Source organism: Manis javanica, chromosome 15, assembly GCF_040802235.1.
Source record: "Manis javanica isolate MJ-LG chromosome 15, MJ_LKY, whole genome shotgun sequence".
NCBI lineage: Eukaryota > Metazoa > Chordata > Mammalia > Pholidota > Manidae > Manis > Manis javanica.
In genome coordinates this window covers 60466832-60487981 of record NC_133170.1, presented here as the reverse complement: position 1 = coordinate 60487981, position 21150 = coordinate 60466832, and the positions used below count along the sequence as shown (strand labels likewise).

Genomic DNA, 21150 nt, shown 5'->3' with positions numbered 1-21150 from the left:
AAAGGTTTTCCTTCCTCTCTTTTTCTCAAATAAGTAGTTACCGTAGTTGTTTTGTTGACCAACTTCCTAATGTCCTAACCTAATGTGGCATAGGTGGTTAAATTTACAGTATCTCTAGTTGCTGACAAGGAAGACAGATGGAGGAGGGCCTGGAGGAGGAGACACCAGCTCAGTTGTGCACTCGAGGGCTGACAGCAGGCTTACAGTCAGTGTGGCTGACTTCAGGAGATGTGCATCTGCAACCACAACTGCCGTTTAAATCATCTTAGGTAAAAAGCCCAGTCTTAGCTGTATACTGTTGACCCCTGAAGCATGAAAGGGCTAGGGGTGCCAAGCCCCCATGCAGTCAAAATTCTGAATATAAGTTTTGACTCCCCCAAAACTTAACTACTAATAGCTTACTGTTGACCAGAAGTAACAGCTGATTAACATGTATTTGTATATTATATACTGTATTCTTACAATGGATTAAGCTAGAGAAAAGAAAATGTTAAGAAAATCATTAAGAAAGGAAGATGAATGACATTGACACTACTGTACTGTACTGTATTTATTGATAGATCTGTGTATATATTACATGGCAGTCTTAATTTTTTTGATATTTCTAGCCTATGCAGTTTGTGTGTTTTTTCAAATTGTTACAAATCTCCAAAAATATTTTCAAATACATAAATACATTTACTGAAAAAGATCTGTGTATAAGTTGACCCACACAGTCCAAATCCATGCTATTCAACGGTCCACTGTAAACAGGAAGCATGGCTTGGACTGCAACAGACAGGAGGAGCTATATGAAGTCTGCCAGGCCTACAGCCTCCTTTTGGAAACCAACTTATCTACAGTCCCTAAAGTCCACATGACCCAGTCCAACCCTGGACAAAGCTGCAGAACAGGGAGCAGGCAACCATGTTAAGTGCAGCCTACCAGCTACACTACAGAACAGTGAGGAGCTGCCCACACTCAGTTCTCAGACTCACTTGAAGTGGGCTGCACAGTTACTCCAGAGCCCTGGGGTGTGACGTGGCTTAGAGACCAGAAGTATGTACCCCTTATGATCTTCTCACCAACTATACGAACTGGACATGTGAGCCCTGCTTTGCAGATGGGCGAACTAAAGACCGGTGAGGTACAGGCCTCCTCCCTAGGTCGCATGGCACATTAACATAAGCTCCTCCCACCCATCCAAGGACCTCCAGGGCATCTTCAAGCCTCTCTTCACCCGGTTTGGAAAATCATTTCCTTCCTTTGGCTAGTTTTCCAAACCTTCCTCACATCTGCAGACAAAGGTCTCTCTAAATCATGGGTGCGGCAACCTCTGTGGCATAATTTGCACAGGAGGGCCAGGCAGATGAGGGTGTCTTATCTCACCACCTGCTATGCTCCCTTTTTTCGCCCAGTACGATCAATTCTAGTTAGTTCTGAACTTATCCCTGGCCTGTGGAAGGATGGCTGGGGGTGCAAGGGGTGCATGGCAGAGGTGTCGTAACATAAAATGGTGCTCAGTTTCTGTTATTTAGGATCTACATTGATGAAATATCATTTTCCCACTGCTACAGAACAAACAGAACTGTGATTTACAATTCACAGATTACGTAGCCAACAGAGTACCAGTACATGCTCAAACATCACCAAAATGTTTTCTTCGAAATGCTGACCCTAAGTACTATGTTAGACAACAAACTTACAGACTGTATCTACACTAGGGTCAACTAACAAGATATGCCTTCAAATCAGAGCCTCTGTGAGGAGATTTTCATACACTTCATAGACTGGCAGAAAGCCTTCAATATCAAAACTTCCTTCTGCTTTATACAAGGTGACATTTTAATATATCTCAGCCTATTTGTGTCATAATTGCACAGACTCATCTGCAGAAGAATTATTCTGAGGAAATTCCTTATTTGGCTTTTATTTATATAAACACGGTCATTTCAAGCCGTGGATTATTTATGTGCAACTGAGTATTCTGAGGATTTAAAATTAGAGCACAGTTTATAATACGTGTGGCTTTGGTTCAAACCAATCTACAAGACAGCACACACAGTGGAGAAGCCCAGGCCAGGGCATGGGGAAGCCAACGGGGTCACCTACCTGTGCACCGTCTCTGTTCAGCAGCAGTGCTTTTACGTTATCGGTGTGCCCTTTCAGCTTCATGAGCTTTGCACATGTTCTTGGATCCCATACCCTTAAAACCTGTGAATTTTAACAGAATATTATATAAACTAAGTATCTCCACCATCACATTTAAATGATAGATGACTTTTGTAAGTCAAGTGACCACCATTAAATTCTGAGAAGGAAATGCTATTTCTGCCAGCAGGCACTGTATAGGCTCCCACATTTCCAGGGAGGAGAAAGCCTTTCTAACGCCAGAAAACACACAGGCCTCCCCGACCCCATCTACCTCATTCCCCCACCCTGTCACCACACATGACAATAATTATATAATCATACTTCAATTTGTTCAAATAAACCTTTCTTCTAGCATCTACCATGCAAAACCATTGTCAATATACATAGTAGTTACACAGATCAAATTACTTTGGTTTCTTTGTTTTTTAGTGTTACAATACATTCCTTAAGGTCCCCCTTACCTTCTCAGTGGACCCTGAGACAATGATTGTTCCCAGTTGATTCATTGCCAGGCTATAAATGGAATCTTTGTTCCCACTTAAAGAAGAAGCTATTAAGCATAAACAGAGCTAAATGTTAACAAAATCATCAGCTGTTTATAGTCATTACTCAGCAAAAATTGCAAGTTTAATTGCAAGTTTAATTATTTGATTTAGAACATCTTATCGTTACGGTGCTAAGGAGATAATTCACAACACTAATATTATCAAAATTTATAACTCTTCTGGATTTGAGTATACATAAGCACTCAATAAATATTTGCTGAATTGCACTGACATTAAAAAATTATTCACATAAGTATTTCTGAAGATATGTGCTAATAAATATGAGAAATATCTCCAAATTATTTGCAAGTAAACACAAATCAAAACTTTTTCACCTACCAAATCAGATAAAAAAAACAAGATAGTATTTAATCCTTAAATAAGACAGTAAAATGACACCCTCATGTTACTTGTGGGAGGGTGATTTGGTACAACTCTTCTGGAAGGAAGTTAGGAGATGTGTAGCAGGAATCACATTCACGCCCTTTGATTCGAAACTACCAGTGATGTGAAAACACTTGCATATAAAACTATGCATACAGTATGATCCTAATTTTATAAAAAAGAATATAAACCAACATACCAAGAAATTATGAGTAAAGGAGTTAAGACATGTAAAATACATAGAAAAGTAATTGCTTGTAGTAAATGCTCAATAAATGTTAGCAAATGGTACTATTTCTCTAATTATAAGAAAAAACTAATGTGATATCCTCTCTAAACAATTCTAAGCAAGATGAATCTGCAGCAGGGTCTATAACCACTACGCCTGGCCTCTGACCTTGGGATAATATTGCTTTTTTCTCTGTTTCCTCTTGCTAGTGTCTCTTTGAGGGAGGTCTTACATCTACAGAGCAAAATAATGAACCATGACAGCCTCCAGCAGAGACCAGCTACTGAATCAATGAGATGTATGGTTGAAAAATCAAGGAGAACAAGGGCAGAATATGCTTTAGACCTTCACATATGTCTTGGAAAAGAGGGCAAAACTATATTCAAGAAGCTATAGACACCAGTCTCCCAACTTGCCCTTCTTGGCACGTACTGGGTTATATTAGAATTGTTTTAGCTCTGTTGATGTGAATATTCCACACTGTCATGACAAACTGGATCTACAGGGGAGGGATCTAGACAGTTCAGGCCCATGTCCTTAGCACAGACTTCCCAGGCTAGGCTTAGCCAAAAATGTGCTTGAAAGAGTCTCCCTCCCTCCACTAGAGGACTCTAATGGGCAGGGCCAAGTGTGGGGCTGGGTCTCCAGTCTAGACTTGTATAGGTCTGACCTGGTAATCTGGTATCTCTTAGCTGATGAGGTATCCATGCTATTAACCTGTCTCTGAATCGCCTCTAGAAGCACTCTGGCCTCTGTGAACTCTGGAATGGGCTGGAGTTTTCTTTCTTTTTTTTTCTTTCAGTATCATTAATGTACAATTACATGAACATTATGGTTACTAGACTCCCCACCACACACCCCATTACAGTCACTGTCCATCAGTGTACTAAGATGCTGTAGAATCACTACTTGTCTTTGTGTTATACTGCCTTCCCTGTGCCACCACTCCCCACATTATGTGTGGGCTGGACTCTTTAGGGCTGCTCTCAAGGATCCCAAAAATTGGCCTGGAAACCTTTCCTTTCTTTCCTTTGGGTATTTTCCATTCTGGCCATTAACTCAAGGATTCTTAATATATAGTAAGATAAGAGTTAAAAACTGTCTACTTTGTCAGGCTTAAAAGTGTGGCTTAGGGTGAGTCAAAGCAGTAAGAGACTCTGCTGCCAGCAGGAGCTTCTACTTTAGTTGCACATGTACAGAAATAACCAGGCTACTCCTGGAGAAGTTACATTTTTACACTGCAGTGAGAAACTAGCTTCTTGTTCAATCATACTCTTTGGGGGCTAGAACAGTGTAGGTAGAAGCACTCTCAAAATAGAAACCACTGTCCTGATGCAAACCTATCAAGTATGTTTTATCAACCATTTTTTATTTATGTTAATTTACATCACTTTCAAAGAAATTCATTTCAAACACCTTACTTGTGACAGTGTTATTTGAGGCAGTCAAGGCTGTTAGGGTATTCACATCCCAAAGGAATATTTGTCTGTCCAACCCGGCCGATGCTACCAGTTCTTTATCCTTGGCATATGCTAAGGCCTTTACATAATCCTGTAACAGAACACACATGCTGATCTACTCTGCAGACCAGTAAGAAAATGAGCCACAGAAGGTACTGAAATCCCAATATTATGCTAAAGACAATGTAAATCATGTTAGTTGTCTTACCTTATGTGTTCTTAGCGTTGACATGCAAAATCCCTTATGCGCATTCCATACTTTCACTGTTGTGTCAGAAGAGGCAGATATTACTAGAAGATGCAAAGAATTAACCCCTCAGCAGCATGACTTAACCATCATTTTAAAGCATCATCTTAAGGCACTGTAACATTGTTTTAGACTAATGTTCACACACACATATACTTGAATACTTACAATATTCCTAACATTAATTCTGACATGTTAATGCTCATAAACACACACACACACACACACACACACACACACTCACTTATCTAAAAGCTCTGTCTAGAACCTATTATATTTTGTCTCAAGTACTTTTAAACAATAGGGAAAACTTTTTAAATATTCCAGTTGAAGACACACTAATTTGATTGAGAAAAATTGCTGAGAGACTGTAAAACCGAGAAACAGATTTTACCACAGTAAAAACAAAATGTTACTAATAAAGCTAACAGAATACATACAAATGAATCTTTTTACATATAGTTTAAATGCAGACAAAACTAATCTGTAGTGTTTAGAAGACAGGAGAGCAGTTACCTTGGGGCAAGGCGTAGTGACTAAAAGGGAGGCAGAAGGGGGCTTCTAGTAATCTGTTTCTTGATAGAGGTAGTTTAGTAAAATTTTATTGAGCTATACTCTACAGGAGTGTGTGCTTTTCTGTCTGTATACTTCAATAAAAAGGCTTATGTAAAAAGTGAAAAATATATTGAATTGCATTAAAAACTTGCAGAAGCCCAACAATACAAAGAAATACTTACAGGTTTTCCCATTACAACAGAGTACAATGTCGTTTACCCAATCGGTGTGGTGTTCCATAGAGGCTATATATGGATCTTGCTGAAATTACAAGAAAAATCTTAAGAATATCATTCACTTATATGATAGGATGAAATAGATTACAAATTATAGAAATGCTTAGATTCTTCAATTAATGTGACTCACTGCTTCTAAGGTCTTAAAATTGACAACTGAACTCAGAGCAGAGTTTCATCATTAGTTGGAAATCAATGCTTTGTTTCAGGGGTTTTATTATTGATGAAAGCCTAGGTTTCGAGGATGAATTTTTATGCCTTGAGTTAGTGAAGGCAACAAGATCAGGGGATTAGTGGAAAGCACAGGATGTGAGCAAATGCGCAGGCTGGGGAACCCCACGTAGCAGCCTCTGCTAGAGCAGACACCAGGGGTGGGAGGCGGGAGGGGTGGTGAGGGGCCCCGCCTGACTGCACAGGGAGACAAGCACCTTTGCTTTGAACCTCCTACTGCTGCTTTGACCTGTGAATGACATGTTCTCCTCATGCCGTCTACCGTCCTTCAGAGTAGAAATGGAAGCCAAGGGCTAAGGAGTATGACCTGTGCCACCATTTCCCTGCAGTAACTTCCTACTCTTCTCATCTGGCTTCACTACTGCGACCTTTTAAAGAAGAGTATTTATTACGTCCTATAACTATGACAGGCAAAGATACGTCATGGGCAAAGAAGAAGCCCTCTACAAGCCTGTCTGAGAAATGATGCTATTCAATCTTACCAGAAAAGACCAGAACAAGGACGTGTGAGGGGAGAATAGGCATGTTTCTAGATTATTCCAGCTTAGTTCTTGTGTTTTCCTTAATATGTTTGAAATACTGTCAATTCCCAGAAAGCTGACATTCCAAATCAAATTTAAGTTCCAAAAAGCATTTCAAAGCCATAGTTTTCTTATTCTTGATGGTGGGCAACCACTCTTTCCACTGGTTAAAGATTCAAAGCCCCCTGGACCAAAGTCCATTTAAAGAAACATTATCCAGCAACTGTGCAACTACTGGTTCTTTCTGGACTCAGTATCCGATTTACAGAGCTTGCTGAAAAGACACAAACTTTCAAAACTACAAGGTCTAGCACCATGTTTCTCTCTGTCATTTACTAGCTATTTAGCCACGGATTTCTCTGCGCTTGTTTGCCCATCTATGAAATAGATCATTATAGTTGCCCCAAAGGAGTACTGTGACAACTAAAACTATACTAGATATGAAGGTGCTAAGGCTGTCTGATACAGTGCTGGGAGTTCAATAAATGCCCCTCTTTTCCTGAAGCTTCCTTGGTACTCAGAGCAGTTACAGGCATTCAAACAAATGCAAAGAGTGCCTCCTGTCTGAATTTATCCTTACATAGATTTAAATCCTGTTTCTTGTTGAGGAAGTAGACTTCAAACCTCCTGGAGAAGGGGAGCATGCTGTCTTCACATTTTCACACCAAGCTTATATTTGTCTAACAATGTCCTGTGGATTTTGTTGGTACCATAATCACTTTTAAATGAAGACATCAAGTACTTGTTCAAGATCAATTATAAATGTAAAAGCACACATATGTTTTTTTACTAAAAACCTTTTCAAGTATAGCATGCAAAAGGACTGCTCAGAAGCCTCTGGAGAACATATTTACAACAGAAAGAATTGTTGAATTGACAAAACTAATCCTCCTGCCCGGCCTCCTCGTTCCTTGGTAGCAGCGTGCTTAGCACACACCCAGTTTATGGGGCCCCTGCCTTAGCAAAACTCTTCCAACATTCCTCCAGCAGGGTTTCTCAGGACTTAGAGAATGTTTTTACACAGTGTACCCAGTAACTCAGTGCTCAGAGATTACATCTGACACCATGAAAGGTGCCACATCAGACCAACATTTACTGGGTTCAGATTTAAAACGTAAGCCCACCCACCTCACCTTGTGCTGACTGACACTCCATATCCTGATGATGGAATCTCGGCCTGCGGTGAAAAGCCTATTGAGGGCGGGATCCAGCTGTAGGGCATTGACTCCATTTCTATTGTACTTCTCCACTTCGTCTCGAATAACATAGGAGACCTGACAAACATGTCAACGTTTGTTCAAGTTACGAAAACGTGCAAATAATAAAATGGAGCCTCCTAGTAACCAATCTGAAATTCAAAACCCTATGTTTTCCAACATAAAACTTAACTCTTCAATCCCACAAAACTGTTTTACACTACAGAGACCAAAGGGTTGGGGAGAAGAGAATGACACTAATACCTAGGCCAAGATCAGGAAGTCTGATGTGAACTTCTGAAGGCTTCCGAACAGGGCTCCTCTCCCATTCTTGTTTGTCTTCAATCCATTTCCCACAAAGCAGCCCAGTGGTCTTTTAAAAATGTAAACTGGAATTTGTCTCCTGCTGCTCCAAACCCCCTAGGTGCTCACTCCACCAGAAGCATGCTTTGATAGTAACTCCCCAACACAGCGTCATGCGCCTCCTCACCCCTCCTGCTGCTCAGGTTTGCTCAAGGCCCTGCACACACTGTGCTTCCCACCATCACACATGCCCATCCTCTCTGCTGGGAGGCTCTCCTCCTGCTCTGTCTGGCTAACTCCTACTGCAGTTTTTAGATTTTTATTTAAATGATGCACCCTCAAAAAAGCCTTCACTGACCTGCGAAGAAATGAGGTTCTGCGTTCCTGTAACACACTAAAATTTCCTTCTGAGTACTTTCTCCTACTTTCCTGGTAACCTGTCTGCTCCATGTGAAAACCCAAAAGAACCAACCAAAAGAAATTACAATTAAGAGAAAGTCAACAAAGTAGCTGGTAGCGAAAAGCAAAACTTTTCTAACCCAATGAGATAACCAATCAAGAATAAATGTGGGGGGAGGCATTTAATAGCAATGAGTAAATACCTGGAAATATATTTTGGAAGGAAGATACATGACAGACAAGAGAAGGTATATAAAAGAAAAACTTGGCTTAAGGAGACATGCTATACTGCAGCACAGGAAGATTCTGTCCTAAATTTGTGAATTCAATCCAACCCATTAGATTTCTTTTTAGAACTTGACAAAATACCTAGTACAATGTTTGTGTGGGTTTTTTTTGGTATCATTAATCTACAATTACATGAGGAACATTATGTTTACTAGACTCCCCCATCACCAACTCCCCTCCACATGCCCCATTACAGTCACTGTCCATCAGCATAGTAAGATGCTATAGAATCACTACTTGTCTTCTCTGTGTTGTACAACCCTCCCCATCCCCACCCTCTATATTATGTCTGCTAATATAATGCCCCCACCATTTCCCCCCACCCTTATCCCTCCCTTCCCACCCATTCTCCCCAGTCCCTTTCCCTTTGGTAACTGTCAGTCCATTCTTGAGTTCTGTGATTCTGCTACTGTTTTGTTCCTTCAGTTTTTTCTTTGTTCTTATACTCCACAGATGAGTGAAATCATTTGATGCTTGTCTTTCTCTGCCTGGCTTATTTCACTGAGCATAATACCCTCTAGCTCCTTCCATGTTGTTGCAAATGGTAGGATTTGCCCTTTTCTTATGGCTGAGTAGTATTCCATTGTGTATATGTACCACCTCTTCTTTATCCATTCATCTAGTGATGGACACTTAGGTTGCTTCCATTTCTTTGCTATTGTAAATAGTGCTGTGATAAACATAGGGGTGCGTATGTCTTTTTCAAACTGGGCTGCTGCATTCTTAGGGTAAATTCCTAGGAGTGGAATTCCTGGGTCAAATGATATTTCTATTTTTTCTATTTTGAGTTTTTTGAGGAACCTCCACACTGCTTTCCACAGTGGTTGAACTAATTTACATTCCCACCAGCAGTGTAGGAGGGTTCCCCTTTCTCCAAAACCTCACCAACATTTGTTGTTGTTACAATGTTTTTTGGAAGGATATTCTTTATATAAAAGGATCAATGGAATAAAACAACCTGAAAACATGTTCCTACTATAAATATTTTTTTTGATAAACAAACATAGTGCTTCCAATCAACGAGGGCATGGTAAATTAATAAACTATCCAGGAGCACTTCATGATTTATTGGGGAAAATTATATCTTTTCTCCAAATCTTAAACCAAAATGAATTTTCATATGGACTAAGACTGGAATCTAATAATTTAATCATAAAACACTTTAAAACATTTAAAAATATTTATACAGTCTCTACATAGAGAAGGCTCTGTTAACAGGATAAGAAAGTCAGTCTTTACAAAGGAAAGAAGCAATGCTGATCCGACCAAAACACAAGCCCAAATTTCCTTTTGTATGTACACAAATGTTCAGAGCAGCATTATTCACAATAGCCAAAAAGTGGAAACAACTCAAACACCCTTCCACTGACAAAAGATAAACAAAATGTGGTACATTCCCGCAATGGAATGTTATTCAGCTGTAGAGAGAAGTGGAGCACTGACACGTGACCACCACAGCGAATCAGAAAAGTATCACACTAAGTGAGAAGCCAGTTACTTAAGACCACATATCGGTTCTTTTTATATGAAATGTCCAGAACGGGTAAATCCAGAGACAAAAAGTCGTGGTTGCTAGGGGCTAGGAGGAGAGGATAATGGGGGTGACTACTAATAAGAATGGGGTCTCCTTTCGGAATGACGAAAATGTTCTGGAATTAGATGATCTATGCACAACTTTGTAAATATATTAAAAACTACTTAATTGTACTTTAATGAACTTACATGAATTTCACCTCAATAAAGCTGCTTACAAAAAAATCTGAATGTCAAAAAATAACTAGAGCAAGGTTAAAAGGCAAACATCAACCTGGGAAAGTAATAAAATAAATAGGAAGACAAAAGTTAATCCTGACAATATATAAAGATTCCTTACAAAACAACAAGAGAAAGTCAAACTGTCCAACAGAAATAGGAACAAACTTCATTAAGAGATTTTTAAAAAGAAAAGAAAATGACCAACAAACTCATGAGGACATGAGAAGGGCCAGGGCAGCACACACAGACAATGGTATAGACTTAACCCAGTCTTCCAGGTGAAAGCAGCCAATGAAGACCAGCTCAACTTTTTTTTTCAAAGAATTTAACATAAGGATTAGAGCCCAGGGCAGGAAATAGTCACAACTCACAGTAGATATTTTACAAGTAAAATCACAGGGCCTCATCAGGGGCTTCGAGCTGCACATAGCCATGTCCATGGTCCCCATGTGCTCTGCTTCTACTTTGCACCCCACCCCCAGCAAACAAACTTCTTCAGCTTCCTTCATGACAGTCACACCAAATTCCTTTCTCACCTTTAAACACACAAGCTCCTTCCCATTCCAGGGCCTCCAAATGTACAGTTCCAATTCCCACAGGAAACTCATCTCTCAGTTTTATCTATCTGACTTACTCTTACCCTCAGGCTCAGCAGAAGGACCACCTCCTCTTTAAGGCCCTCCCTGATCTCCTTCCCCCAATCACTTACCCCCCATCCTTACCACACTCCATATTTACCTCCTCTGTTACATCTTCTCCTTAGAATAAAAGCTGCACAAAAGCCAGGGACTTGTCTGCCTTGTTCCTCCCAACCCTGTATCCTCATTAGAGTGTCTGGCATTTAATGGACATTTAATAAATATCTGTTGTGTGACCCAGATGCTAGAAAGCCACCAAGAACCTAGTCGGCTTCAGTTTCAACTTCAGTCTCTCCCAAACTTTCTGGGGCTTCAAGGCCGTTTATCTGCTTCTCTCAGTACATTTCCTTTATTGGAGACTCTCAGTATATATGAATCTTAAGTTTTAAATTTCTGAGAGATAATCTGGTCCAGGGGGAAAGGGTCAGAGATAACAATGTAATGTCAGATCCTCATTCCAGGTGGGAAGTAATTCTTAGCAAAATGAGTGGAGACCAGCCTCTTCAAGGCTAGCTATCTGCTACAGATGTGTGATTAAAAACAGCAAATAATTAAAAGTGTCCTACTGGATACATTTTGGCATACATATATAAAAGAGAATACTATTTAATGACTAAAAACACTGGTGTAGATCTAGACTGACACAGGAAGAAAGCTATGGTATAGTTTCAGTGAAGTATGTGTGGTCCAACTCAGCAGTGTATAATCATCATTGTAACAATGTTTCAGGATGTTAAACATATACTTAAATACAAACACACAAATTTGATAGGATAAATACATATAAAACTCCCAGTAGTTGTACTTGAGTGATGACTGTCCCTCCCTGGTGCCTTTTTTATATTATACGAATGCTTTACAGTGAGCATATATTACTTAATTTTTGAATTCATAACTCAGTTTTTATCCAAGGAATTCTTGACTGTACTCAGAAAATCACAGAGTACTGGGAGACTGTAATGAAACCCACCTGCCTGCTGTCTGGGTGTGGCTCCCCACTCCCAGTCTTAACCCCACAGGTAACTAATTTCAACCTTTGGATGTTTCTTCTGTATAGTTAATAGCAATCTCAAAAACTGTGCTTCTCCTACCCCTTCCTGACTCACCTTTTTTGGATATGGCCTATTTTACTCATGATGTGGCAAAGTTGGGTGCAGCCCTGAAATGCCTCAGTAACTTCCCCTACTCTTCTCAGATGGATCCATCACTGATTTTGGTTGAGCAAATAATCAGCGCCACACTGTGACTGCGATTGCTGTGCACTGACTAGCGAAGTACTGTGTTACACATACACCTCCTTCCTCAGAGAGCTCTTTGGTTTCCCTAGGGTCCCATCTTTCCTCTTCATGGCTTTTCTGTTTTCACTTTCATGGTCTTTAAGAGCTGCACCCTCTCAGATACTCTGGCTGGAAGCCACCTCCCTGCTCCCCAGAAGGCTTTCCCTCAGAATCATCCATCTCCTCATTCCAGTCTGGGCTGGCTGCCCTCCAGGTCTGCTGGCACAGCTGTCGCACCTTTAGTGTTTTCCCTTTACTGCTTCTCTGGGTTAGAAGCACTGTTTCCTGAATCCTACTGTCTCCATTCTTTGTTCACGCCCCAGTCTTGCTGAAGTACATTCTCAGGACCTTGAGACACTAACACAGAAAGGGTACATGGGTGGTCACTGCAGCCCTTGCATGCCTGGAAAAGTTATTACCTTTACACTGTATTCCACCAGATATGGAAGTCAATGCAGAACAGACTCCCTGAGCTTTTGAAGGCACTGCTCTAACTTCCTCTGGCACCCAGGAGTGCCCCGTTATTCAGTGCCACTGTTTAATTCACCTCTAAAGTGATCCCATTTTCATTCTCTCCTGCACTACCATCTGCCTTCCTTGACCAAGCTTTTAGGATCTTCTCCTTTTTCTTGGTGCTTCTTGGGTCATTTTATCATTTCTGGTCCCTTTGTCATTACTTTTGATATGTGTTAGAAAGCCCTTTCAATCTAGATACTTGCAGCACTTCAGCACCAGGAGATTTTCCTAAATGGGTTCATTTATAACAACTATCTGTTTTCTATGCTCCTTCTTAAGCTACCATCAGTCAGATGCTGGAACTTTCAAACCAATTCTTCATCTTTTATGCATTCTATATTATCTATCCCTGTCCTTTTGTTTACCTTTGGTGAGACTTCCTTTATTATAACTCTATTAATTTTTTGAAGGAAATTTTAATATGATGGACAAAATAGAAATAGTATCTTCAATAAGGAAATGGTTAGATAAATTATGGGACATCCATTCTATGTGATCATTAAAGAATGAAGATGCACTTACACTGGTATGTTCTAAGACATATTACATTAAAAACTTTAGTTAAAGAAAAAAAATTGGATGTAAATAGAAGGAAAACAGGATTCAATTCTTTCAACAAATACTAAGCATCTATCAATTGCCAGCCTCTATTCTGAACACTGAGGATAAAAAACCCTAAAGAATCCAACCCAAAACTATTAGCACTAATAACTGAATTCAGCAAAGCTGCAGGATACAAAATTAATATACAGAAATCTGTTGCATTCCTACATACTAATGATGAACGAGAAGAAAGAGAAATCAGGAAAACAATTCCATTTACAATTGCATCAAAAAGAAACACATATCTAGGAATAAACCTAACAAAGGAGGTGAAAGACCTGTACCCTGAAAATTACAAGACACTCGAGAGAAATTAAAGAAAGCACCAATAAATGGAAATACATCCTGTGCTCATGGATAGGAAGAATTAATCTTGTCAAAATGGCCATCCTGCCTAAACCAACCTACAGATTCAATGCAATCCCTATAAAAATTGCAACAGCATTCTTCAATGAACTAGAACAAATAGTTCTAAAATTCATATGGAACCACAAAAGACCCTGAATAGCCAAAGCAGTCCTGAGAAGGAAGAATAAAGCTGGGGGGATTACACTCTCCGACTTCAAGCTCTACGACAAAGCCACAGAAATCAAAACAATTTGGTACTGGCATGGAACAGGACAGAGAGCCCTGATATAAACCCAAACATATATGACCAATTAATATATGAGAAAGGAGCCATGGATATACAATGGGGAAATGACAGCTTATTCAACAACTGCTGTTGGCAAAACTGGACAGCTACATGTAAGATAATGAAGCTGCATTATTGTCTAACTCCACAGACAAAAGTAAACTCAAAATGGATCAAAGACTTGAATGTTAAGTCATTAAACCATAAAACTCTTAGAAGAAAACATAGGCAAAAATCTTTTGAATAGAAACATGAGCAATTTTTTCCTGAACCCATCTCCTCAGGCAAGGGAAACAAAAGCAAAAATGAACAAATGGGACTATATCAAGCTAAAACGCTGTACAGAAAAGGACACCATCAGCAGAACAAAAGGCATCCTACAATATGGGAGAATATATTTGTAAATGATGTATCTGATAAGGGGTTAACATTCAAAATATATAACATATATAAAGAACTCACACGCCTCAACACCCAAAAAGCAAATAACCCAATCAAAAAATGTGTGGAGGACCTTAACAGGCACTTCTCCAAAGAAGAAATTCAGATGGCCAACAGGCACATGAAAAGATGCTCCACATTGCTAATTATCACAGAAATGCAAATTAAAACCACACTGAGATATCACCTCACAGCAGTTAGGATGGCCAATATCAGAAAGACTAGGAACAACTGCTGGTGAGAATGCAGAGAAAGGGGAGCCCTCCTACACTGTTGGTGGGGATGTAAATTAGTTCAACCATTGTGGAAAGCAACATGGAGGTTCCTCAAAAAACTAAAAATAGAAATACCATTTGACTCGGGAATTCCACTCCTTGGAATTTACTCAAAGAAAACAAGAACCCAGATTCAAAAAGACATATGCACCCCTATGTTTATCACATCACTATTTACAATAGCCAAGATACGGAAGCAACCTAAGTGTCCATCAGTAGATGAATGGATAAAGAAGATGTAGTACATATACACAATGGAATATTATTCAGTCATAAGAAAACAAATCCTACCATTTCCAAAACATGGTGAAGCTAGACCGTATTATGCTCAGGGAAATAAGCCAGGTGGAGAAAGACAAGTACCAAATGATTTCACTCATTTGTGGAGTCTAACAACCAAGCAAAACTGAAGAAACAAAACAGCAGCAGACTCACAGACCCCAAGAAGGGACTAGTGGTTACCAAAGGGAAGGGAGTGGGAAGGGAGGGAGAAGGGGATTAAGGGGCATTGTGATTGACACACATGGTGTGTGTGGGGGTCATATAGCATAGCACAGAGAAGACAAGAAATGACTCTGTGGCATCTTGGTATGCTGATGGGCAGTGATTGTGGTGGTGTGTGGGGGGGGGACTTGATAATATGGGTGAATGTAGTGACCACAATGTTGCTCATGGAAAACCTTGATAAGATTGTGTATCAATGACACCTCAATAAAATAAATAAACAAACAGAGGAAGTACAACAATGCTATTAGGCAAACAATTTAAATAGTACACTATATAGATTAGTGACAGATATTAAAGTCTACTACAGTTCTGCTACAGAATCATTTATATGTTCATATAATTCTGTTATAGAACTATTCACATTTAAGACACCTCAAAACTATCAACGTATTAGTCGTTTATTCACATGAAAATGATGATTAGTTCAAATTTGTAACATGTATACCTTTGTGTAAATTCTGCCTTTAGATCTTAGTGGCAAGTTAACAAACTTTCTATAGGAATGATGAATTTTTTTTAGTAAAATGAGAGAGGTGTGTGAAAAAAAAATGCATGTGACAGCCGCTCCCACTCTACCAGACCCCATAAAGAATTATCCAGCCCAAGATGTGAGCAGTGCTCAGCGTGCAAAACCCTGGTCTGGGATTATATATCACACTGTCTATAGTAGCTTTCTTAGAAGAGTGGAAGACAATTATTATTTATACTTTTGTAATTGTTTTTTTTTTTTTTTTTGCAATGAACATGTGCTAGTTTAAAAACACTTCCATAAAGAAAAGTTCTCCCTCGTGTTGAGATAAAATCAATCTCTGTGGTTTCTCACACTGGTTCTACACCTTGGGGACACATTCTGAAAGCAGCTAACAATATTCAAAGAATCTTCTTTCTGCAGGCTAATCTCAGTTTTTTTGAAAGCTCTTCATAGGAAACATATTAAGAACAATGTGTTCAGTGCTGAATGAACCTCAAATTCTACTTCTGTACTGACCAGCAAAAAAAGAGTGGAATTATCATCTTCCTTCTACATAGATGGCTCACATTAAGCTTATTAAAACAGTCTTTTCACACAAACTGCAGTTCATTCACATTTTCCCCATTTATATTCCATTTTAAATCTACGTGTAAGAAACTGAGAGGCCTGGTTAACTCTCCTGACTATCCCAAGGAGTGTACCACTCTAGTGCCCAGAATGCAACTAGGTTAGAATTCTGAGTCACATTTTAGTCAGAAGCAGATACTCTCACTGCCTGGCTTGAACTCTCGGGTCACTGAAATCCAGTCACTGATGCATTTAAAAATCACCTAACAAGGCAAGTTATTTTAGATTCTTATTAATTTCATACAATTCAACAAACATCTAGTGAGTGCTTAGGATACTCTACTGATCAATGAGATGAATAAAACGAAGACGTGAACTGCCCAGAAGAGTTTATGGCCTACAGCCATTTCATGGGGTTCCTAACTGCAGAAACCGTTTGTCCTGACTACCTATAAACTTATTACATATAATGTAGAATCACATAGAATGCTGTATTTCATAAAGAAAGCCCGGGTGCTACTTATTCCTATTCTCTCAATTCTTTGCACATCTTGGGGACTAAACCAATGTTCAGCAAAGGTGAGTAAGTGCACCGTGTCGTCATTACTACTACAATATACCTGCAGGCAAACACCTGTAATAGGCCTTTTATTCCTCTCCTCGCTGAAAATAACAGTAGCAATAACTTTTAAATGTATCCAAAACAGTAGCAATGACTTTTAAATGTATCCAAAACAAAAGTGGATTCACAAGGGCATAAAGCACACACAGAAGGATCGGTAACTCTTTACCCCTGGATAGAAACAAGAAAGATTCAAGGAATCACAATGAAGAAATGGCGAAGACGAAATTAAATTCCTAAACAAAAGTTATTTCCCCACTAACACCAGCGCACTCCCACGTCGTCCCCACCTCACAGGGAGGAAGCTCCCACATAAAGAAAGGCAGGGGGCTCCCACGTACGGCCTGCCCCCAAGGCCTCCTTTCCGACGGCGGGGGCAGAGTCTGCAGTAAAGCCAGGGAAGGCAGAGGCAGGTGGACGGGCTGCGCGACCATCCCAGCCCTGCAAACCACGCCTGCCCCGAGCGGGCGACTGAGGACCCGGGCTCCGAACCGCGCCCGAGGTCCGGCCCGGCCGAGCTGGCCGCCCCCCACCCCTTCCTCAAGCGGTTAACGGCGCGGCCCCACCCCTCCCGCCGGCCCACCCGGTTCCGCCTGCCCCAAGCCGCCACCCCGGCCGGCGCGGCCCGAGGCCTCTGCTCGCTGGCGGTGAGCCTGGGGCTGCCGCGCGTCGGGGACGTCTGGAGCCGGCCTCCCGTACCTGCACCTTCCTTCGCCCCGCCGTGTTCTGCCGGTGATGGGCCGCCATCTTGCATGTTGACACTTCTACGTCACTTCCGGAAGTGGCGCCGACTCGGCGGAAGTTCCGCCTCTTGCCAAGGGCAGGTGGAGGGACTGCGGGAGATCCTCCACCCCGCCGCTTGTCGCGACGGAACTTGGCACCGTGGTGAGGTAGCGTACCCGACTAGCCGCTGAGTGAGTTCGGCGCTGGCGAGAGAGGCCATTCTGGGTCGAGGAGCAGTCTGCGTCCACCGTCGAGGGCAGGTGTGGGCGCCTCCCCTGAAGACCTGAGCACGGCGCAGGGACCGGGGGCTGGGCGGCCGGGACGGGCCCCGCGCCAGTACCCCAGACGTGAGGAATTATAAACTGGTCTCGAAGCAGGAGAAACTGAAGGGTTTGCAGATGAGGTGGGCTCCATCTTCTGGAGAGCCAAGTGTCCATTTAAGTAACAGAAATGTTTTGGGAAAGGCCAAAATACACACTAGTTAAAATTGTTCCCAGAGACACTTTCCTAAGATCCAGATCCTGAAGGATATGGGTACCCCCTAGGATCCGGGTGGGACAGGGACACCCTCTGGGCGAAGGTCTGAGTAGGAAGTTCTCCTGACACTAATTATAGGTGCTGAGGATGCTCAGACCCTTTCCTGGGGAAGTGAATCCTTTAGAGCTGCACTGTCCCATGCAGCATCCTCTGGCCACCTGTGCCTGCTGAGCACTTGAAATACAGCTAGTTCAAATTGAGATGTGGTAAATAAGACAAATTGAGAGGTAAAGGTCACCAAATTTCAAAGGATTAGGATGAACAAAAGGGTATAAAATACTTCACAGTTTTTCTATTGATTACGTGTTGAAATGATGTTTTAGATATATTGGGTTAAATAAGATGATTAATTTCTTCTTATGTAGCAAGTAATATATTTAAAGTTAATATGTAGCTCACATCTATTGCATTGTGCTAGTATAGAAAAAATGCTCAGAAAAGTTCTTGTCCAGATAAATGCCTTTTTAAATTAATGCATATGAATTAGAGTAGTAGAAACTGATGGTAGAAAGCTTCATAAGCAAAACTGACAATGATAACTTGAAGATAAATTACCTATACTGTATTTTATTACAGTAATGCATTTATTTAGTAATGTATTCATTCAGCACAATATTTAGCACCTGTTATGTACTAAACACTATATTAAGTGTTCAGGATCCAGTGGTGGTACACATAGTTATAGAACTAATAGTCCCAGGGTAAGGCAGGAATAATTAAACACATAAATGAAGAAAGATAGTTATAAGACAGCAAGTGATCCCTAAGATCTGAGGATGGAATTAACTAGGCAATAGAGGTAACAGTCTGAGCAAAGATCTTGTGGCAGGAGGAAGCATGGAACTTTCCAGGAATTAAGGACCAAAGCTTGGTATACAGACAGCAAGGGGAAGGAGTAGGCAGAGGCCACACCCAGCAGGGTCTTTTAGATCAGTGAGAAACTTTTGAAGGAAGTTGGGAAGAACAAGATCTGCAATAAAAAAAAAATTTACTTAAATACCTCTTGTGCAGGTGGGAGGGGCCAGTCACCAGCAGTCCTGTTGCTGTGCCCAGTGTGCTGCTACCTGCCCAGGGGATTGTTAGGTTGTGGTCCGACTTTGGACCTGAAGAACATGGAAGCTGTGAAGTCCTTTTAGTGGGCAGAATGTCCAGCAGTATGTTTTGAAGTGCACTTCACCTGAAAGGAGAGATGGCCTTGGGTATAATTCATGGTCTGAAGCTAACTGACCAGTTGGTCAAGGACGTAGATAGAGCAAGACTGGAGAACTGGTGACAAGGAAGATTTGGGAAGGACTATGGTGATGAACTTGCAGAATGGATGAAACTAACTGTTCTGTGGTGGAAACTCAGCCTCCTTTTCCAGACCCAATGCTTGCTCAGTGGAATCATGAATGCAATGGCAGTACCAGGATTGGAGATGTGCATGGGATCATCCAACCACTGCTGAGGGTCCAGGTCACCAGTAGCAGGACCAATCCTGAGCTGGTGATATACTCCATGCTCCCAAGAGGATCAGCCAACGACTTGTAGGAAAAAGATTACATTGGCCCTCCCTGGTCACTGAGGGAGTAGTTACTTGACCTTTCTGATAAACATTATTCTAGACTTAGATCTGTCTTCCCTGCTTGCCTGTTTTCTGTCAGTGCCATCATTTGGGGACTTAGTGAATGCTTTATAGACGATTGTTGTATCTGACACCATATTGCTTCTGACCAAGAAATTCAGGCTGTAATGAAAGAAGGCAGGGGTCTGCTGCCCATAGAATTCATTGGTCTAACTGTATATTCACCTGGAAGCACTGGTTTTACTGAACATTTAGTTACGGTGTTTTCTAGGAAACCCTTTTCGATGCTCTCATAGGTGCAGCATATACTTTGAACTAGTGTCCAGTATTTGGTACTCTTTCTTTCTGTTCCTGTTGTCTGTTGCTGTATAACTTCCCCAAATTTACTGGTCTAAACAACTACAACGTTTGCTTTGCTTACAAATCTCAAAATTCATGCAAGGCTTAGTGGGAATAGCTTATCTGTCCATTTTCCACTTGTTGCCCGCTGGGGCAGCTAAAAAAGCTGGGGTTTGGAATCATCTACAGGTCCACTCCTTCACATGTATGGTGACTAATGCTGACTCTGTGGCCGGACATCTGCTCATGGCCTTTCCACAGTGCTGCTTTGTTCCTCACAACATAGTAGCCGGGTTCCCAGGGCAAGGATCCCAAAAGAGAGATACCTGGGTGGAAACTCTAATGCCTTTTCTAAACCACGAAAGTCCTGCAGGGTCTCTTCAACCCACATTCAGTTCATTAGGACTTTGTCGTTAAGGCTGGATATATCTAAGGTAGTTCCTTTATTCAATGGGAGAAATGTCAAAGTATTTGTGGTTATGTTTTAAAACCATCCCACTTCCATAGGCAGAATTAATGGATTTAGAAACAAAGGGATTATACCCAATGAACCCTGCTTAAAATTTTTTATTTAACTGCCATCTCTGAAATCTGGGCTTTGCTCATTTAGGGGTTTCTTATAAAACAAAGGAATCTTATAACAACAGCTGGACAGTGGTTCCACTGATTTGTAGCGGAGACTGCCATGTGTTGTGTCCTTGGACTGGCAAGAGAAGGGGAAAAAGGTCATGATATTGGCAGGAGTGGATAGCCCTGGTCATCAAGCAGAGATAGCTTTGCTGGTGTACCTTTAAACAAACAGGTCCATCAGACTCTCAGATCCCTTAGAAATGAAGGTATTCGTTGAAGGTAAAGGGAACTTGGAATGGTTAGTGGAGAAAGGAAGCCATAAAGGGAGGTGAAGTCCTGATAGGGGGAGAAATGAGAGCTGTCATCTTGTACTTCCTTTTGTG

The 21150-nt window shown here is 41.0% G+C and overlaps 1 protein-coding gene across 3 annotated transcripts in view; it reads right to left on the bottom strand.

Moving 5' to 3' along the window:
• WDR48 (WD repeat domain 48) overlaps positions 1–17893 on the bottom strand; it is a 42920-nt gene extending 25027 nt beyond the window's left edge. For all 3 annotated transcript variants that reach the window (XM_017675926.3, XM_017675927.3, XM_037014267.2), the window contains exons 1-7: positions 17734–17893; positions 7675–7815; positions 5736–5814; positions 4960–5042; positions 4713–4842; positions 2595–2683; positions 2092–2193 (exon numbers count right to left, since the gene is read on the bottom strand). In XM_017675926.3, coding sequence (XP_017531415.1) covers positions 2092–2193; positions 2595–2683; positions 4713–4842; positions 4960–5042; positions 5736–5814; positions 7675–7815; positions 17734–17781 — 672 coding nt within the window. In that variant the 5' untranslated portion in view covers positions 17782–17893. The remainder of the gene's footprint in view (positions 1–2091; positions 2194–2594; positions 2684–4712; positions 4843–4959; positions 5043–5735; positions 5815–7674; positions 7816–17733) is intronic.
• Between the last annotated feature and the right edge of the window lie 3257 nt (positions 17894–21150).